Raw genomic sequence first — 21,483 nt, forward strand, 5'->3', positions numbered from 1 at the left:
TGAGGAAGACTGGCCCTGAGCTAACATTGGTACCCATGTTCCTCTACTTCATATGTGGGACACCTGCCACAGCATGGCTTGCCAAGCGGTGCATAGGTCTGCACCCAGGATCTGAACGGGTGAACTCCAGGCCGCTGAAGTGGAACGTTCAAACTTAACCACTGCACCACGGGGCCGGGCCCTACGTTAAGCACTTTGAAAAAAAAGTACAGGCACTATGAAAACATTTAAAGGGGGACCTGAGCAAGCGTGGGATCAGGAACATCTGGTCTGACAGTGACGTTTGAGCTTAGAGCTGCAGGAAGGGGACGTTTGTGGCAGGGTTGGGAGAATGCAGGGGAGAATGTTCCAAGTAGAGGTAACCCGATGGGCAACAGGCTTGGGCAGGAAGATGCTGGAATGGCCAAAGGACTTGAGAAAAAACCAGAGTGAGCTGGGGTGGAGGGGGCTCAGCCAGACCACACAGGGCCTCAGAGGCCTCGTGGATTTGGGAAACCTCTGAAGGGATCTGAGAACTAGCTTTATTTTTATAAGATCTCTTTGGCTATAGTCTGAAGATTGTGGGGATGTAGGCGTGTGAAGGACAAAGGGCCCCCACCAGCTCAAATAGCGGACGTGGATTCCGCCTCGGCAGAAAACGTTGAGGACAGGCCTTTTGAGTCACAAGAGGCCGGAACTGCCCTTGGGTCCCATCTCACACTCCTACAGTGCGGACAGTCACCTCTGCGGGTCACATCAGCTCACCTCCTGCATGATTCATTCACTGACAGGAGGGTGGGGTGGCTAAGGAGGCAGGCCTGAGATTTTTCCTCAGCATAATCACCGTCAGTTAATAAGCTTCGCCATCTGTGCTGGATGATGGAGATGACTTTTGTGTGATGCAACCCAGAGGGGCCCAGTCTTCCCGGGCGCCCTCTCCCGCCCTGCATTACAGCCGAGGCATCAGAGTGCAGGAGGCGGGGTTCTCACAGGTACAGACATGCCGCTGCCAGGAAGGCGAGGCTGGGCCGAGTGATGGGAGAGCAGGTTCCAGAAGAACACTCAGCCAGTTCAGGATTGTGTAGACGGTGAGTCTGGGAGGAAAGCCAGAGGGCTAAAAGGTCAAAGCATGGGCGAAGTTACAGGGGGCTAGGATGGAGACGGGAAGCCAAGAGAAGCTAGAGGAGAAAAGGGCATTTCAGGGAGGCTAGACCAATGGAAGGAGGGGGTTTTAGGTACAGAAAGAAAAACAGGCAGCGTGCTCGGTCAGAACTTCAGGGTATTCACCTTTTGCGAAAACGAAATAAGATGCTAGCCAATTAATTCAGCAATTCTTTCTTTTTGGTGAGGAAGATGCCCCTGAGCTAACATCTGTTGCCAATCTTCCTTTTTTTTTTCCCTCCCCAAAGCTCCAGTACATAGTTGTATATCCTAGCTGTATGTCCTTCTACTTCTTCTATGTGGGGTGCCGCCACAGCATGGCTTGATGAGCGGTGCTAGGTCCTGGCCGGGGATCCAGACCCACAAACCCCAGGCCAAGGAAGCAGAGTGCATGAACTTAACCACTACACACCTGGCTGGGCCTAATTCAGCAATTCTTTTCAACAAATATTTAGTGAGATGCCAGGTATTCTGCCCTGGGGATACAAACATGAACCAGACAGTCCTAGTCCCCGATTTTACAATATTTAAAGTCTATCATGGAAAACAAACAGGCGATTACGATACTGAGCATTAAGGGCCGATATGGGAGTGAGAGAGGTGAAGGGGCCCAAGAGGGAAACTTTCCACCACGTGGGGAATGGAGACTCCTGGGAAGCGAACACAAAGTCCAGACCTGAAAGCTGAAAGTGAATTAGCTGTGCGATGGGGTCGGGGGAGGTTCCAGACTCAGCTGCCTGTGCAGAAGCCTGATGGTGACATTTAAAGGCAGGGAGCAGGGAAAGACGAAGTCATGCGGAGCCAATGGCTCCACCGTGAAGGGCTTGGCAAACCCCGTTTCAGTTTGGGATCTACGCTGAGGGCCATCCACACCAGACCATAAACTCCATGATAACCCGTGTCTCCACGGCAACCGCACAGCACTCATCACAGAACAGGAGCTCCCTAAGCGATGGTTCACAACTCAGTGAACGGAAGGAGGGCAATGGGGAGCTGTTGCGGTGTTTCCATGCTTTTCAATGGTTCCTAAAAATTGAACTATTAATCATACCAAGTCTTCTGCTTCCCATTAGAGACAAATGACTAAACTTGTGATTGCTCATCATGCGCTCACTCATACTAAAAGAGGAGTCAAAATACAAACAAAATCAGACCTTTGTCTGCGTGGGGATGGCCTGGGAAGGCTGCAGCGAGCAGGCGGAGCGGAAGGGAAATCCTGGTGACTGAGCCTTCTTGCCCGGGGCTGGAATTCTCCTTCCGCTGCTGAGAAAAATAGAAAGCTGCGTGGGGCAACACTGGATGAAGTTTTTGGTTTATTATTGACTTCCGTCTCTCAAAGGGAGCTCTCCCATCCCAGATAATTCAAGTAAGGTGATGGCCCTTCGTCTTTGAAGATGCGGTTACAGACTGTGATTATAACTTGTGTGGCTGAAAGGATGGGAAAGTCACCCTGGGAGACAGTGCTCCACGGGTCTCTTGTGTTTCTGTACATCTTGTGAGCAACGCGCTAGCTGCCCTTCGCTCCAGACGATCTTTCCGACGACGTGTGCATAGCAAACAGCCTTCAAAAAGAGACAGCGTCCTCCTCTGGAGCTGAGGGCGAACACACTTAGCGCCCACTACAGAAGACTGAGTTCCCTGAGCTCAGGCTTCCTCTCCTACGAGGCAACCAGCACGTGTGACTCAGCGGTTTGAGCCCGTGTGCGTTACCCGCTTGGGATTTGGAAGGAAGAAGTGATACAAACAGGCTCATGGTGTAGCTGGTGGGATGAGAAACGGGCTTGCTGGGCCATGAGTACTGAAGGCCCCTGCAGTATCCACGGACGGGCAGGCTACCGTGCTGACAGGTAAAACCTCAGCGCCTTCTCAGACCTTGACACACCCTTCCTAGAAATGCTTTACTGTTACATTTCGACATTCTTGCTCATTCCTGATGAATCTACCTAAACAACGCGGATACTTACACTGCTGCCTACAATACAGTAACTGTTTTTAAAAGACTACAGAATCTAAAAGCCTCTTTTATACACTTTCCCAACATATCTTCTAAAGGGGTAGTAGGCACAAGATAAACAAATGACAAAAATCTTAAGAGAAAACAAAAAAATCAAGAAACTGAACACAGTAGAAATAATCTGGGAGAGAAGCCATTTTTATAAAACATAAATAGTCACTTTTAATTCACTATCTTCCATGATTAGCAGTGGATTCTGTCTGAAGTAAACAAGGACAATTAATACAGTGCAAGATGTCTTGTGTTGTTTTTAAAGAGCCCACTAAGCCAAGATTTGTATCTCTGTATGGAACTGATTTTCAAAGGCATGCAAGTGGTCTCTTATCTTCCTGAACCACTTGTCTTCAAATTCTTCTGAAGATGCGATCACCAAGGCACTCAGGGCTGCTGGGCCAACGCACTTCACCTCTGTGCAAACCTCGTCTTTTAGTTTTTCTGGGATAATATCTTCTCCCATAACCTGCAGTGGGAGGAAAAAAAACACCGGTCCCAATAAAAGGGGCAGCAGACGTGGAACAGAAGGCTATGCCATGCATCAAGTGGAAATAAAGGATTTCACACAAAAGCAGAAATGCTTCAGCAGCCGGGGGACAACTCCGACAATGCCAACGTATTGAAAAGATGTCTGTTCCGAGGAAGCGATCCAGGGACCACGTAGGGAAATCGTCCTGCATTTCTGCTCGCATCTCTCCCTGAGGGAGAAGTCACTGCAGTTCTCAGGGGGCAGCAGGACCCTCTGCCTCCAGGGAGGGCCGAGTCAGCCTTCCGAGGTCAAAGAGATCCTCTGTTGGCCGAGCGCAACTGCAAGTGATTCCGCCCCCTTGTAAGATGACTGCAAAGCAGAGCTTGCACAGAGGACAACTGCTGCTGGGGGAGGGGTGCAGATTCTCTCCCTTAAAAGTTCTCCAAAGGCTTCTGGAGAACTGTCAAAGGCAGCGAACGGGCCAGGAGCAAGTAGCAGGGGCCCCCCTCCGGACCCAGAGAGACAATCCCTCTAGAAACGTCACCACAGCACGCTCAGGGCCTTACGGGCAGCTTGCCCTCTGAAGGCACAATACTGCTCCCTACTGGCCAGAAGCAGGCCCAGACAGACTCTGTGTCAGTTTTTCTTTGATAAGACACCCACACAGGTAAGTCGTAGAAAGTTTGCACCTGAACACGCTAAGTCATCAGCCCACCTTTGCTAAGGACAGTGACCTAAAATTAAGTCCCCAAACACTGCCTACTGTGTGGCACGGAAGGCTAGGGAGCCATCTGGCAGAGATGTTGTACAGGGAATATAAGTCACTTAGATTTGGACAAAATGATCTCTAAGTTTCCTGCAAACCTGAGAGCCACTGTGTTCACGAGCACTCCAGTTATCACGGGTTAGCCGCACTCCCAAAGAACAGTCCCCACTGGCTTCACGTCTTCAAAGACTACGTATTGTTTGAGGCGAGAGCGGACGACGTCATAGCTTAACCAGGCAACCGTCAGCATTTATTAAAGCAGAGTATTTTCATCAATTCTAAGACAATTTTTGTTTTCGTATTTTAACATTTCTGAAACCAAGATGTATCTTATAACCACTGGCATGTCATAGTATAAATGGCATCTTATTTTTCTCTTAGTGGTATATCAAATAATGATGTGTCTTACCACGGATGACTTCTTGGACTCAATAAAATGTAGTATTTTAAAATCTGGGATATAACACTAAAAGTGGTTTTTTTTTAAATTAAAAAAAGAGAGAACTGAATAATAGTAATATCCAAACAATGGAATATTCCAAAAAGAGGGATCAGCAAGTACATCATTCACAGGTGTCAAAAAATCTGCAAAAATATTTGGCCATATAAAAATTTTAAACTTCTATATACCAAAAAATATGAACTTCAAAAAATACTGCAACATATAAAAAGGTTAGGAAGCCTCATATAAAGAGAGAGCACTCTTAAAAATTAATAAGAAAGGGGCTGGCCCCGTGGCCGAGTGGTTAAGTTGCGTGCTCCGCTGCAGGCGGCCCAGTGTTTCGTTGGTTGGAATCCTGGGCGCGGACATGGCACTCAAACCACGCTGAGGCAGCGTCCCACATGCCACAACTAGAAGGACCCACAACAAAGAATATACAACTATGTACCAGGGGGCTTTGGGGAGAAAAAGGAAAAAGTAAAATCTTTAAAAAGAAAATTAATAAGAAAAACAGAAACATACAAATAGAATAAAGAAGAAAAAGCATGACTAGGTATTTTACAATATATAAATGGCCAATAAATGTAAGAAAAAAATGTTCATCTTAATAGTAATCAAATAAATATTAATACTAAAAAGTGCTATTTTTACTAATCAAATTGCAGGTTTCAAAAAGTAATAAAATTAACTAGATCAATATAAAATTGTTTTTATAGGTCAAAATGACTGAATATTGACAATTTCACATGGTTCAACCTAACACCTAGGACTGGGGAAGAAAAGTCAGTATTCTCATGCACTGCTGGAGGATATGGAAATTGAACCAACCTTTCTGAATGACAATTTGGAAATGTGCTGCACGTCTTTAAAATGTTCATATACTTTAACCCAGTGATTCTAATTCTAGTAATCTATTCTAAAAGGGACAAATACACACATTGATTTTTTTTTTTTGGCAGACCTATTAAAATAGTACTGAATGTTTGTTAAATGTTTAATACAAAGGACTTAAGTAAATAAACAGTAACTCATCCAAAGCTATAATTGGACTACTATCCAGACATTAAAAATTAGGTACTCAAATAATATTTAAGAATATAGGGTCACAATCATGTCACCACATTAGGTAAAAATAAAAAGTAGAAAACGGAATGTACGGTTTGGCAGTTCCTCAGAAGGTTAAACACAGAATTACCACATAATCCAGCAATTCCCTTCCTAGGAATGTACCCAAGAGAACTGAAATCAGGAGCTCAGACAGACACTTGTGTGCCAGTGTCTGCAGCGGCCTCATGCACAACAGCCAAAAGGTGGAAACAACACAAGTGTCCGTCAACAGATGGATGGATAAACAAAACGTGGTGTATATATATGTATATACAATGGCATATTATTCAGCCATACAAAGGAATGAAGTTCTGATACATGCTACAATATGGATGGACCTTGAAAACACGCTAAGTGAAATAAGCCAGACATAAAAGGACAAATATTGTATGATTCCACCACTTGAAACATCTAAAATAGGCAAATTCATAGACACAGAAAGTAGACTAGAGGTTACCAGGGGTTGGGAGGAGGCGGGAATGGAAATTATTGCTTAATAGGTTACAGAGTTTCTGTTTGGGGTGATGAAAAAATTTTGGAATAGACAGTGGTGATGGTTGCACAACATAGTGAATATAATTAAAGTCATTGAACTGCACAATAAACTGATTAAGATGGCAAATTTTATGTTTTATATATTTTTTATCACAAAAGAAAGCAGGGGAATGGGAACTGTTAGAGAATAAAAGAGATGTAAGAGATAAACGAACCAAACAGTATGTGGACCTTACATGGATCCTACTTCAAATAACTACGAAAAGAAAAAAAAAAATGTCTGCAATCAAAGAATGTTGAAGGATATAGGGTCATGCTCACGTCACAACGTTAAGTAAAATTAACAGAGCACAAAATGAAACGTACATTAGAATCCTAATGAGGGCCCAGATGTTTGCCTTCTTCAAAAAGCTCAGGGGTATTTCACATGCATTGTCCAGGTGGAGAACTAGCACTCCAGTCAGTCCAGAGGTACTGAGCATCTCGAAGGGTATGAAGATGTTTAAGACACCTTTAAGGATGTCTTACTCATAAGGATACTCTCACTTATAAGGAACCTAAATCTAGTTGAAAAGATATGACATATTCCTGTATTTTTTTTTTAGGGCCCCAAGAGTTATCTAGTCGAGCAATCACTCTATCTGAGCTCAGAGGAGAGAAAAATTGCTGCAGACCAGGACATTCAGGAAAGCTCCCCAGAGGGTGTGGGACTTCAGCTGGGTCTCTGAGGATGGAAATAGTCAGTAGGTGGAGATGGGAAAACCCATGACAAGTTTGTTAGACACAGGCAGATTCGTCTAGCGGAAGCAAAAGATTTGTGTAAGGAATTACCAGGTCATAAGTTTGGAGTCACCCTCTGGAAGGCCTTACACATCCTATCGAGGCACGTAAACTAGACCTGACCTCAGAGGTAATGGGGACACATTTTAGTCTTTAAGCAAGTGGGTAAGATGGTCAAAGCAATGTTTTAAGATGAACCGAGTAGCAATGTTCAAGGTAGATCTGAGGGGAGGAAGCAAGGAGAGACAAGCCAGGAGGTCCCTGCGAGAGTCAAACACAGGGTGAAGGAGTCGGGTGCTGGCAGTGGGAGAGAAATGAAGGGTGGACCTGAAGGAAGGGTGGGCTTGGTGCCTGGCTGGAGGTGAGACCGGAGAGGGAGAAGCCCACAGCCAGAGAGGTTCTGGGTGTGGATAATAGAAGAATGACAGAGAGGGCCAATGGAAGCAACGAAGAGATGGTTCTCTCCAGCTCCTCTCTTCCTCCTCTCAACACGTCCTCACTGCCGGCCACGAAAGGTTCCACACTACGTGAGGCACTGACGAAAGACTGACTGACGAGAAGTGTTTTGAGTAGTTCCATTTTAGACATTTTGTACTTGCAGTGACAGCAGAATAATCAACAATCATCTCAAATTAATCACTCAGTAGGTAATTAATCTGAGATGTGACACCAGTGTGCCAGAGGCGGGACTAGAGACACAGACTGGAGGATAATCAATGACTAAGGAGGCTCCGGGAAGTCAGGAGAGACAGACAGGGTACCTGGGCTCAGGGGAAAGAGCCCCCAGAAGGGGAAAGGCTGAAAAAGGCTCAGAGGATAAGAGAGGAGAGCATGGTCCCGGCACAGGGAAGAGTCCAAATGAGGGCTTGGCTTGGGGAAGGAATAAAGGAGCCTGGCAATCAGAGACACGCAGTAGGTATTTCTTGGAAGAATGATGGTAGGATGTTCATGGATAGAGAGTTGTTCTCATGGGAAAAGTACCTGAACTGTCAAGTTTCACCTGTAGTTACTAAAAGGAACTGGCGTGAATAATTTCAACACCTAATCTCCAAATGCCATCTTAAGAATTTTGACAGCATATTTTTCATAAAGGTAATAAAGGTTAAAAAAAGAAATTGACATTTGCATTTCCCTGCAATCATCGAAGTAGTAACAGGGTGGAGCAGAAAGACAATGGACTGTAGCTGGATGGGGTCCAGTCTAGCTCTGCCACTCAAAATCTGACCTCAGGCAAGTCACGACCTGTCGGAGCCTCCCTCCCAGCTCTACCCATCCCACGGGCCGCTAGGAGGATGCATGGAGGACAAGACAGACAGCAGTGCTGCCCAAACACCAACATTCATTCATTCCTCTATTTGACACTCAAAAGACAATTACTGGGCATTACGCTGCGCAAGCCGGCGGGGACCAAGCAGCATCCACAAGTAAGTGAAGCACAGCCCTGCCTTTGAGCGTGCAGCCCGAGAAAGATGCTGAAGAGGCCGCTTTCGGGGATTAAGTGGTCAAAAGGCACGTGAAGGAGGGAGACAGACGTCCTAACTTACTAGATGAGATTTGGCCCTGTTTTATAAAACGTGGTATCGGAGCCAGGAAAAATATCTCTGATGCCCCGTTTCACATCAACTCACCTCAGCTATCAGCAGCAAAGCGTCTTCTTTGAAGCTGAACCCTTTCACTTTATCTTCAATTTCCTGCTGAGTCCTCAAGTTCCTCTCCAAAGCAAACGAGGCTTGCTGAGCCTGGGCGAGCTGCAGCAGGAGCCTGGAAGACAGGAAGTCCCTGTGTGCAGGTGCCCATCCGGGGCAGCGGTGGGGACACGCCCCCCCCCATGCAGCGCAGGCATCCAGCTGGACGGGGGCCCTCGAGGCTAAGAGGAGGGGCTCACCCTCGTTTGGATCCTAAAGCTTCTCATGAACAAGCTGCGCAACTCTACGTTGGAGAGTCATCTTTCCTAAAATGCACAGACCAAAGCTTCTCAAAGAAACCTTTAGAGCCAAACCTCAGAAGGGCTTCCTGCATGGTCAAGTGATCGAAAGGGCAAGTAACATGGAGTGAAAAGAACCAGCCTCCCCATCGAAGGCTCCGACCCCGGAAGTGCTCCTTTGAAGCCAGTGTTCTACGAACCTTCCATCTCCCTGAACCCACAGCAAACTGAGCTCAAGGACCAATCAGACTCTCTGGCACACCACAGCCACCCAAACAGGCCCAGATCTTTGCCGACCCTCCGATGACCACTTGGCAATCGCCTTACTGCTAACTTTCCCACCATCCTGATCATAACCTGGTCTCCTCTTTCCTCCTCCCTTCTGTCCTCCTCACATGGCTCCTTCTCTTGCTTTTTAAAATATTGAACATGTAGATTTTTCCAATTTCCCTCAGGCCTCGCTGGTCCCTATTGCTGTGCCCAGAAGCACTCAGCTCTCCTGCTCACTCACCTCGTGTCTTGGGGAATGTCCCACACACTACTCTAGACCTTGGAGATACTGGTGAGCAAAACTGACAGGTCCCTGCTTCAAGGAATGCAAGGAGAGAGGTGGCAAATAAGTAATTTCAGGTGGTGATGAATGCTAGGAAAAAAACCCAAGACAAGGCAGATGAAGTGTCTATCTCAGATGGGGCAAGGAAGGCAGGCTTTTCTGAGACCACTCAAGCCAAGACCTAACTGAGGAGGAGCCAGCCACAGGAATATGTGGGGGAGAGGGTTCCCCAAGGGGGAAGGGGGCCCCGACACAAGAACTAGCTTGAAGTGTCTGAAAATCACAAAAAGGTCACTGAGGCTGGAACTTGGCCAGGGAGGAAAAATTGGAGTGAATGAGGAGAGAGAGAGAGGCAGGGCCAACTCACATCAGCCCTGCAGGCCACGGAAAGAAACGGGCAGTGGGAAGCCACTGGAGAGGGTGCTGGAGACACGACCTGATTGACACGGGCTCTGTCTCCATGGCCCACCCGGCCTCAGGAAGCCAGGTGCACACACATGACTCCTTCTAGGTACCTGCTTGCCCCCTCCTGCTCCTGAAATTACTTGAGAATACAGCTTATACCAGCTCCTGGCACTTCATGCTCATTCACTCCTCAACGCTCTGCCATCTGCCTGTCACCCCGTCACTACTGAAACTGCCTCTCACAGGTCACAAATGACCTCCCAGCTCTCAAATCCTCTTCTCAGGGTCGATCCTGACTTCTCACCACCACCTGACTGCTGAGCTCTTTCCTGAATCTCCTTCCTCTCTAGCCCCCTTCTACTGAGCTCAACTCCCATTTCCCAGTGAAAAGCTCCAGCTGGACGTCCTGGATGTCCAGGTGCCTGAATCTCAGCACACCTAAAAACCTAAAGTCATTACTTCCACCTAAATCTTGTCCTGTCTCAGGGAAAGGCACCACCACCCACACACCCACGGTAGACTCTTCCAGAGTCCCTGACTCCTCTGTCCTCCCCTCCCACCCCGTCCTTCCCACACACTCAGCTGGTTCACCAAGTCCTGTCTATTCCATCCTCAGTGACATCCCTTCCTCTTTTATTACCACTGCACTGTCCTGGGTCAGGTCCTCAGCACCATCCCCCGATACTCCACAGCCCCTTCACTGGTGGCCCTGCCTCCACGCTCCTTCTGCCACCTCCTCCCAGCCACCAGATCGCCCTCTGGAATCACGGGTCTCGTCACATCATTTCAACATTTACAACCTACCAACACTCTTAAGGCCTTCCACTTAACGTCTTGTACCAATAAAAACAAAACCCATGGAAGTACGACGTTCACCAAATGCTTACTGTAGACCGCGCGCTACGGTAAGTGCGTCAGACACTTTAATTCTCACGACCCCACGAAGCAGACATTCTCCCCATTTCTCCAGCTTGTCAAGATGAGGAAACTGGAGATCAGAGAATTTAAGTGGTAATGGGCACAGGTCAGACAGCTGGCAAGGGGAGGAGTCCAGACTCATTCACTCAATAACAACAATTTACTAGGTTCCTTAAAACGGGATCTGACTCCAAAGTCCTGCCTCCCGCTAACTGTGCGGGCCCAGCCTCCTGGTCATCCACCGCCTCCCTCTCGAGCTCCCCGCACCAATGCTGCTCTCATCACACCAGACTACGTGACAACACTGTGCTACACGGGCCCTTCCACCCTTTGCGCTGTGCTTTTCTTTACCTGCCACGCCTCCCCTCAGCTCAGGAGCTCCATTGCATGCAGTCAGCATGGTATCCTGGAAAGAACACAGGCTCCGGAGGCAAAGACTCGTGTCCAGCTCCTGGCAGCACTGCGTAGCTGCATCGCTTTGGGCACGGCTGTAAATCAGTTTCCCGGTCTATACAGTGGGATCCCAACATCTACCCCCGAGGGCAGTGAGGATTGAAAGGAAACAGCGTACACCAAGCCTCGAGCACACATTTATCCACACAGTGACGAAGGTTCCAGAACATCCAGCAGAAGCACCACCCCGTCTCTAACGGCTTCCTTCTTCCTGCCACACTGAATAGCTCCCACGTGCTGGTCCCCACAGAGTTCCGCACACGCTACTGATGCTGTTTAGCACCCGTGCGGCCAGTCACTGACTATACGCGTATTTTCCTCAATACAGTGTGTAGTATAAGGAAAGAGACTCTTTCTTTAAGGATCTTTATGATCCCAGCACCCAGTAGGCACCTGACACACTGTTGCCATTCAATGTACTTCTGAATTAAATTGACATTGTCAACACTAAATAAACATCTGCGGAATCAAGTTTAAAATCCGCCAAATAGATACCACTTCTCAGTAAGCCTTACTGTTAATCAATATTTCTTGAATTCTCCAGAGTCAAAAAAAAAAACCCCTCAACTCTATGTTTTTTGGTATTGTTAGAGACCTAACGGAGTCTGTTCCTCTCACAAATTACAGAATTGGTCCAGTGTACTCTCCCCTTTCCTTTCAACTCTCATACTCTACGGATTCAAAGTATGTGGAGTCCCTAAACCACGGGAATTCTCTGTAGAATGCATTAAACATCGATTGTTCACATTATTAATAGTGATTCAAACACAAGAGCAGTTTCTTATTCAGTAGATTTCTGCGGAACATACAAGCGAAAAATTCCTTGTTTAGAATACCTCTTCCCCTTTTGTCAGCATTTTATACATTTAATTTTCTTTTCCTAATTTTAATGTTTTCCCATTTTAACATTTTATATTGAGTCATGATACAAGTTGCATTCTTGAGCAAATATAGTTTTGTTTCTAAATCTTACATATGAAAAGGACACATTCAAAGGATTTGCTCTAGAGCATAGGAAAACTCTGAAAAACATAAACCACGTATCCAGCCTAGAACTGTTTTTGTTTTGTTTTGTGAGGAAGATTGGCCCTGACCTAACATCTGTGCCAATCTTCCTCTATTTAGTATGTGGGTCGCCACCACAGCATGGCTGATGAGTGGTGCATAGGTCCGAGCCCAGGATCTGAACCCACCAACCCCAAGCTGCTGAAGTGGAGTGCATGAACTTAGCCACTATACCACCAGGGTGGCCCTTAGCCTAGAACTTTTTAAAGCTTAAAATTAGAACAATAAAACCTTTACTCCAAGCTTAGGACCACATGTTTTTTGATCCCTTCTTCATTTACCTGGTTCGTATAAAAGAAGCACATGCTTTCATCTGATTCTCTAGCAACACTGCTTCTCTCTTTTCTGCCGTACAGATTTGAACATTTTTAAGAGCTTTCTCTTTCTTCTGGTTATCACTGCTGCTTGCTTCCATGGGAAACAAAGAGTTCTCAGGCAACGTGTCAGGGAAACACAAAAGATGGTGTTTTCCCCAGTGTGGAAAGGAGGATTTGATAGTTTTATCACTTGAGGTGAAATTGTTCTGCTTCTGAGATGACGCACACGAAGCTGAAAGAGCTGGCCCCAGATTCAAGTAAGCCTCTGCCAATTTGCCCCAGTTCCAAGGATTAAAAGGATGCAAAGAAATCAGTTTCTGTAGGCAGAAAATTGTTTTCTCCAAGTTCTGCAAACTTGAACAAATAGCAAACTGGAGGTAGAGCACGGTGGTTAAATGGTCTGTGTTAGTTGCTTTATTTTCCTGAGGAGAAAAAAAGAACAATGAAAACTTTAAACTGCAGAATGTTTTCCACACAAAAATAGAGATGCCTAAAAACCCAAGTTGTGTATGTTATAAATTAAAAGTATCTTTCAGTAGCTACAGAAGTAGAGTGAACTAAATATTTTTCAACAGATCTCAGTTTGCAGCCAGAAACCTAGAGAAATATATACAACTTAGCAAAATAATCACCAGTCATCCCCAAAATCCCAACGTCATAACAATAACATAATTCATGTGACAGTGGCCTTACAAAAACACTATGTCAGTGATTTTCCATTTTTATTACAATCTTTATTGTCTTGAGTCAGATATCTAAAAGACCCATGGCCAACTTTTTTATACCCTGGGCTAATGGTTCCATTTTAATATTCCAGGCTTTCTAAAATTCCAATTGGTAATTTCCTTGAGGATTCAAAAGGCTCTATTTCCAAATTGTTCTTGGCTTAGACATCTTACCCAGGATAGCCCTGAAGCTCTCCGTGTTTCACGATGCATCATAATTGAACCCAAATGCCTTCCCTGGTAATTATTAGGCCAATTACTTTTGACCAGAGGGGGCCACTTGGTTTCCTTCTGATGAGAAAATCCTTTTCAAGTCCCTTTAACCAAAGCCACCGCCTCTTGCCTAACTTGCCGTATGGCGACAGCCCTGGGGGCTGGGGAAAACAAGCCCTCTTTTGCTAAGTTAAAGTCTGCGGAGAGCAGATGGCAGACTAAAATTACCTTTCAGTTGATTTGAAGTCTAAGGAAAACCTGGCCTACCAGTTTCCAGACCAAGCTCCCACACAGAACGAGACGGAGCAAGAAATACAAGCAAAACCACCCAGGATGCAGCCCGAAGAAACTGGCAGACCGGCGAGTGGAAGTTTGGGGAGGATCGTAAATATTCATATATTGAGAGAATAAAGCTCCACGCAACTACTTGGTCATCCTGTCCCTTCCCAGCGACAGAGCTTATCCGGTCTTATTATTACCAGTGTTTAGTCTTCTGTCCTCCCCAAGAGAGCCTTAAGCTCCAACAGCTTCTGCTGAACGCTGATTCCCTTTACAGAGCACAGCACCTCGGACACAACAGACGTTTTTTTTTAACAACTGCTGAGTGACATGTCTTCGCGCCTTTATTTACAATAAGGAGAGCAACAGGTACAGACGACCTGTCACAAACGCTCCCTTTCTTCGACACGAGTCTGCAGTGCTTCAGACTGCTGAAAACCACGTCCACGGTGAGAAAGCAAGCGTGTGCTGAGGCTGAGGTCGTCACATCCAAACCATGATTTGGAGGCGAGGGTTTCAATGGCATAACCAGTAAATAACTCTCTGGAAATTAAATTGTTTAAATGAGTTTGCGTGATTTTTTCCAGAATATCACACCTCCTTCTGTGTTGTGATGATGGTGACAACAGTTAACATTTACTGAGTGCTTACCATGTGCCAGGTACTATTCTAAGTGCTTTACTCATTTAACCCTCATGACGAATCTTAAAAATAGATTCTATTATTATCCCCATTTTATAGATGGGGCAACTGAGACACAACAGAGAAGTTATCTAACTGGCCTGACGTCACACAGCTAGTAAGCAGCACAGCTACAGTCAGTCACACCAGAAGTCACAGAATAAGGCGTACTTCAGATGCACTGACGCACGGTGGCTGCCTTAGGATTCTCCCACTAGACACGAGACGAGCAATGCATGTGCAGGGGATGGATATGGCTTATCCGTCTCCTCAGCACTGAACCCAGAACCGGGCACATGGCAGGACTGAAATAAATGTCTGTCGAGTGCGTGAATGAAAACGAGTCCTTTACTCTCAGAAAGCAGTTTCCTTATCACGGTTTATCACATGAGCATAGGAGTCGCTATAAGATGTTTAAATTATTTAAGAAATACGTTCTATTACAAATTTTACCCAAAATTCACTAAGAAGAGGGGTGAATAAATTTCAACAGAAGTTGTGAGCATAACATGTTCGTATCCTGACGGCCACTCCAGAACCAGGTGTCTTGTTTCGTTCAATGCTGTATACTGACCTGTCACCCTACAGAACGTGAGGGGACAATAACCACTGGGACAAAAAACAGAAATGAGCCAGAGCTAATAACAGGAGAGGAGGGTCTGTAAGTAGGGGAGAAATTTAAAAAACAAAACAAAAATGTTATCTGGAACCCAAAACCCAGGTACGAGGAAATGAGAAAACCACGCAAACAGGCAGGGTCCACTGAGACCACGTGCAGAGACCCACAGAAAGGGGTGAGGCCCACTGGCCCACACTGTTCGTTTCCTTCCTGTCTCCCCGACGGGGTGCCCAGAAGCCCGACGCACAGTTCTCAAAGTCCCGACAAGCGAGTGGAAGGTCTTCTGACTGGTCCCTCCCCCCACCTGGAGCCCATCCCCGGCTCTGGAGACCTGACGTCTGCCGACCGGCAACAGCTCTTTCTCTGAGCCACTGAAAGAGACACTTAGCAAGCGAGAAGGAACCACAGAGAGAGCAGAACAGTAACGAAGGACGGAACGGATGTCTAGAAAAAGGTGCCAAAAGAGCCCAAGTTGCTGTTTGCAGACCAGGGGGACTGAGAAGGAACACTGTTAAATTGCACCGAGTTCACTGTTCACGCCATGTGCTTCCTTAACAAGGTAATTGTATCTTCCAGTTTAAGAATTAACCCACAGTTGGTAGAGGGGAGAAGAAAGAACAAGACACAGCTGTTTTCAGTGTTCTGAAGACAATTACCGCCAAGGTTTCCTCTCACTGCAAGAGCATGAGGTCCTACGCAATGAACCCCTGGGCAAGCAAATTTCGGGATTTCTCTTAGATCAGGCGCCGGGGCGGGGGGGGGGGGGGGGGGGGGGGGGGGGGGGTAGGAGCCTCAACCGCAAGCATCCTTTAGGCTGACCTCTGGTTGACCAGACCCACGGGGTTCGAGGTCAGGCCTTGGCGCCTCATTAATTCCTTCTGAGGGAGAAAACTGGACATCTATAAACGAGAACTGGTCAACTTTGACCAATCCTCATATAAAATTTACACAGACAACCACAGAAGAAAACCATCAATGCCTTAACCTGAAAACAAAGACCAGTAGAATCCAGAATTGCAAAGAACTGCTTTTCTTTATCCTTTAAAAAGAAATCTTTAAATGCTATTTAAAAATAAAAAGGACTATGAAGCTTGGGTTAGAATGATATTTAGTCATTTTTTGGTAACTTTTTTTTCCTGTTTACAAAAGTAATACTTGTTCATTGTAGAAATTTTGGAAAATAAAAAAATGTAAAGAAAACAGATCACTGATAATCTTTCCACTCTGAGTATTTACACCTAACAAGAGAAAAACCTTTGCAAATGAGATTTTCAGGCAGTGAAGAATTCTGAGCATCACACAGGAAAAAATATTACAAGAAAATGACCACGTCTCAAGCCCCAAACTGCATCCTAATGAAGTTCTCACACCGCTGATAATCCTCTTCTGCTCACCCAAACCCACCGAGTTTGCTGCCTGCAGGAAGTTGTTTTTTGTTTTGTTTTTTAGAAAATGAACTATTCGACCATCCTAGGAAAGCAAATGAAAATAGGCAAGGAAGCCACTCACCAAGTCCGCAGCGATCTCCAGCGCTTCCACATGCCTTCCCAGGTGAACTAGACACCGAGCCCGGCCTTCCTGGACATCCCTTTTCACGGCAAAATTCGTGGATGGCAACTTTTCAGAGATACTGGAATACTCCTGCAGTGCCTTCTGGCAATTATTTGTTAAATAAAGGAAATAAAGAGAAGGGAAGAAAAGAAAGGTGGGTCACACAGAAGAGAAAAGGATTCAGTTACAGGGATGATTTTTTTCCCCAGGCCGACGGTAATGTTATAATAGACCCTACGATGAACTAAGGAAGACGAGTATTTCAGTCAGCACTATTTCTCTAAAAGGGAGAGATGAAATGGCTGGAGAATATAGCCACGACTATCACGGGAAACATCACACTCTAGGAGAAAGAGCATTCTGGAGCCAAATGGACCAGGGCTTGAATCCTGGTTTTGCTACTAACTTGCTGTGTAACCTTTTCATCAGCAAAATAACAAGAGGACTCTCGTGAAGATGAAATGAGATCTAGATGGAAAGCAAGCTGGCACCCAGTTATTAGTTTTTCCCTTTTCTTACATTTTGGAGTGCTTTCCTCCTGTGACACCAGGAGATAGCTGTGCTAGAGGCTCCCACATAATGAGGAGATGCAGAACGTGGGGAAACAGACCTATGAGGATCCCAAAAAGATCCCCATGTGGAGTTACAGGAAACAAAACATTCTATCGAGCCACGTAGAAAGGGACAGAAGCTAGGGATTCTAAGATTACAAACACTTACCACAAAAGATTAAACTTATCTTCCAAGACAACACCCTCCTCGCCTAGAATACTGTTATTTAAACGTGCTGTAACCGACAGAACAGGCGCCCATCGCGAGTAGCAGCCTGGGAAACGCTGAATTCTACCTGGTACTCTTGCCGTCTGTAGGCCAGGTCCCCTCTGAACTTCTGGACAGTTAGAGCTTCAACATCATCACTGCTCCCCGTTTCTTCGTAAAACCACTAGAAATTGTGAAAACAGCATATTACAGAGAATGAAGCTAGGCTTTCCCACCTCACCCTCACAAGCAACTTCTCATGTATGAGTGATTCAACCTCGAAAAAAACAAACCATACTTCTTCAGGATGAGACTCAGAGGAAAACATCTGACAAAGAAGAATGACAATTTTATCGATAGCCCAGTGTAATAAACACACAGTAGTATGAAACCTCTCAAGTAAAGAAGCAGAAAAGTCCATGGTTTCATCTATAGTGTTTTCAATATGGGGTGGTGGTGCCTGGGAACCTGCATTTAACTAGCACAGTTCACACTGGTATTTTAGACTGAGACAGGTGTTCTTGTGAAGATGTTCAGAGTGGATGGAACAGGGGTTGACAAGTCTTTACAGAAAGGACACAGGAAAGAATTCCCATTACAGTGCTATTATGAAAATGTTGTATAAGCCAAAACTGGAATCTAAGCAAAGATGAGACAGAACTTAAGGCTGATGGGGAGGCTCCGCAGCCTACTGCCAAAGACCTGCAGGAGAAAAGGCTGAAGATGAGCCCATATGGAATATTTTATGCGCTTTTCTACTGACTTAAACCCTATGGATAGAAAGGAAACCGAGACTGAGCTTTCTTGGCTATTGAGTAAAGAATAAGATGAGAAAACAGGTGTGACCAAAAGCACTCTGTGTCCCAGGTTTACCAGCTCCAAAGAAGGATCTCATCAGAGTAAAACACACTGAGGCTGAAGGAAATCTATCCTCAGTTAAATGCTATCAACTCAAACGTAAATGCATTTATGATGGTTCCAGCATCACGCTGAAATTGCTTGGTTCTGTTTCTAAGAGTCGCCTGGGTGCCACTGCCCCCGTCACCTTAGTACAACAGTTTCTCTCCTGAGCCTAACCCATCACAGTGGAGAGAACTAGTCACTTGTTTTTCTGTTCTCCCTCAAGCACCGTGTAACTCAACAGCAGTCTACATGCAGAACCCATAACTTTCCTTTGCACTCGGCTGCGCTCCAGTCACACACTCTATGGGATTATTAGCTAGTCCCAACTTCTTGAACCATAACTGCATAATCGCAAACCTCCGTCCACTTTTCCTTATCCTACTGGGAAATGATCAAGCAAGACTGGCTTTCAAAAGATTCTTTTTCTTCTCCCATATAACCTGCAGGCGCACAAGAGTTCAGACAGGGGATGGCTTCAAATACCCCTTTCTGATAAGAGGAAGGAGGGAGCAGCTGTGATCGGGGATGGGACTAGGAGGTGAAGTGCTGGATAAGGCCAACATCTGGTCCCACACAGAATCCGGGCAGGAAGGGACAACAGAAATCTTCTAACCCAGACTCCTGGTTTGACACTTAGGGAAACCAACATGACTTGAATGACGCCTCTTTGAGTTTATGAACAGTATCAAATACCAAAAAAATTCTAAAGACAAATGATTCTTGGATTTTACTTTTCAAGTATACAGCACATCACACCTGACAAAGTATCTCATTTTATTGTTACAATAACCCTGTGAGCCAGCAAATATTCTTTTTCCCAAATGACAAATAAGGAACTGACACCTTGAAAGGCAAGAGGTAAAGCCAGTGGTGACATTCAAGGGTCCTGCCTGATAACCGCAGCTGTACCACAGTTATGTACTAAACATAACTTTGGAAGACTGCATGTGGTAAGGAGGAAATGTAAGTGAAATAAAGTAAAAATACAATTCAGAAATTATTGAGCACCTGACATCTGTTAAGTACAATGGTTGTAAAGAAACACCAAACAATAAACATAAAGGAACCCAGTACAACGCCTGGAACAGGTAACTTTTTGATAAACAGTAGTTATTATTGGCAAGATAAAATTTACACACATAAAATAATACAAAGTAACACTCTACTAATTAAAAATACTCACGGAGTTCCTATTATGAACAAAAACTGCTAGGCACTGTCAAGAACATAAAGTTAAGCACCCGTTCCCATAGGATCATTTAGCACTCAGATACAGACAAGTACTTTAATAGAAGCTCAAAGGGGAGAAAGGAGTCAAAGACAAAAACATTTGATTGGAAGAGGGAACCAGAGAAGGCTTCTTGGAGGAGGCAACATTTAAGATGCGCCCTGAGAAATGGATACAATTGAACGATTTTGACCGTCAGAGGAGGGTTAAGGCGCGCAGGCGGAATTCACAGGACAAGGGCAGGCCCGTGGGTGGGACGTCACCGTTTGGGGAGCAGACAACTCCAAGGTTTGACAAGTGGGCGGTGGCCGGATTTCTGGGGGTCCGGGCTGCAGAGTCGGAGAAGGCAGAGGGGAGTTACTGCGGATCTTCGAGCATCTCAGAGCAGGGTGTGAGACCAGCTGCCGTGAGGAGACCGGCCAGACGCCAGGTGCGCGCTCATCACCCGGTGGGGCTCGGGAGACGCCCGTTCCGCGTGGGGGAAGGGACGACGGGGATGCTGGGGGCGCAGAGGGTCAGCCCAGGGGGGCGGGGGGGTCTGGGTTCAGCGGGAGGCGACATGTGCGTGGGGCGTCCCAAGCGCCCGGCTGGGAGCCATGGGGCGAGCCCGGCCCTCTCACCTGCGGCTCGCAGCACTTGGCGCGGTAGGGCGCGGGCGGTCCGGGCCGCCGCTCCCGCCTCTCTTCGAACACCGAGTCCTCGAACTCGCCGCCGGGCCACCAGCACCCGCTCTCCATCGCGCCCACGGCCGGAGCATCGAGAAGAGGCGGTGCCCAGAGCGGCGCCCACGTGCGGGCCGACACGGAAGAGGCGGGTCCGCCAGGGCCCAGAGCGCGGCATGCTGGGACTTGTAGTTTTTGGAGGGGCCTAACCGGGGCTGCAGGCGTGCAGTCGTTATTGAGCTGCGATTTTTATCTGACTCACAAACTTGTGAACCCGTGTTTGACTTCTCTGTTTGAGGAGATGGACAGAGCGATTCTTACGTGCACGCATCAAAATCGCTGACCCCAGGGTAGCTGTTTAAAACTGGTAGGTACTATTTTTTCGCCACTGACGATATTCCTGGCACTGTATTAAGCACTTTTTTTGCATTATATATCCTCTCCTAACAAGTTATGAAAGGCACAGTGATTACTATTTTGCACAAGAAGATATTGGCGCTTAGGGAGGTTAAGTAGCTCGCTCAGGATCGATTATTACGTGGCTAAGAGCTGGGAAATAAAGAAATGAGTCCGTATTTCCCGTGTCTTCCGAGAAGAGACACCACCACCTATAAGAAAGGTGAGAGTAATTGACGCGGTTAGAAAGCAGAGGACCTGAGATTCACTGCAGGGCCCCATCAAGGACCATTCATTCTACCTGGAGAAAAACCCCAAATCCCAGGATTCTAAGGCTAGCATACTAGAATTCTTATACTTTCAAGATATTCTTTGAGACTGAATAATAGAAATTGTTGACAAAATACCGGCCAATATTGCACAGCACAATATTACTGTGCCCTGCTACACGGCAGGTGATCCACGTGGAGGGTTTCCCTGGTTTTCCTCTTATTTCTCCTGACGCACCAGTTCTTCATCCACCATTTGTCTTCCAAGGTTCTTTCCTCAACCCAGTTTTCTGTTCCACAAACTCACCCTATGAAACGTAATCCACTCCCCAAGGTGTCGCAATCCGGCTCTCTGC

General features: G+C 46.2%; 1 protein-coding gene across 3 annotated transcripts; it reads right to left on the reverse strand.

Moving 5' to 3' along the window:
* Positions 1–3,271: 3,271 nt before the first annotated feature.
* On the reverse strand, positions 3,272–20,616 carry C9H8orf76 (chromosome 9 C8orf76 homolog). 3 transcript variants are annotated; one of them, XM_001497594.5, is made up of 6 exons: positions 20,421–20,616; positions 17,758–17,853; positions 16,869–17,012; positions 12,807–13,264; positions 8,836–8,968; positions 3,272–3,614 (listed from the first exon to the last, which is right to left on the reverse strand). In XM_001497594.5, the coding sequence occupies exons 1-6, from the start codon at positions 20,535–20,537 to the stop codon at positions 3,417–3,419; spliced, it is 1,146 nt and encodes a 381-aa protein (XP_001497644.1). In that variant the 5' UTR covers positions 20,538–20,616; the 3' UTR covers positions 3,272–3,416. The 3 variants fall into 3 exon arrangements, with proteins under 3 accessions (XP_001497644.1, XP_023504680.1, XP_023504681.1); XM_023648912.2 differs by having other exon boundaries at positions 16,869–17,009; positions 20,421–20,596; XM_023648913.2 differs by lacking the exon at positions 17,758–17,853 and having other exon boundaries at positions 20,421–20,584.
* Positions 20,617–21,483: the final 867 nt, after the last annotated feature.

Source organism: Equus caballus, chromosome 9 (assembly GCF_041296265.1).
Source record: "Equus caballus isolate H_3958 breed thoroughbred chromosome 9, TB-T2T, whole genome shotgun sequence".
Lineage (NCBI taxonomy): Eukaryota > Metazoa > Chordata > Mammalia > Perissodactyla > Equidae > Equus > Equus caballus.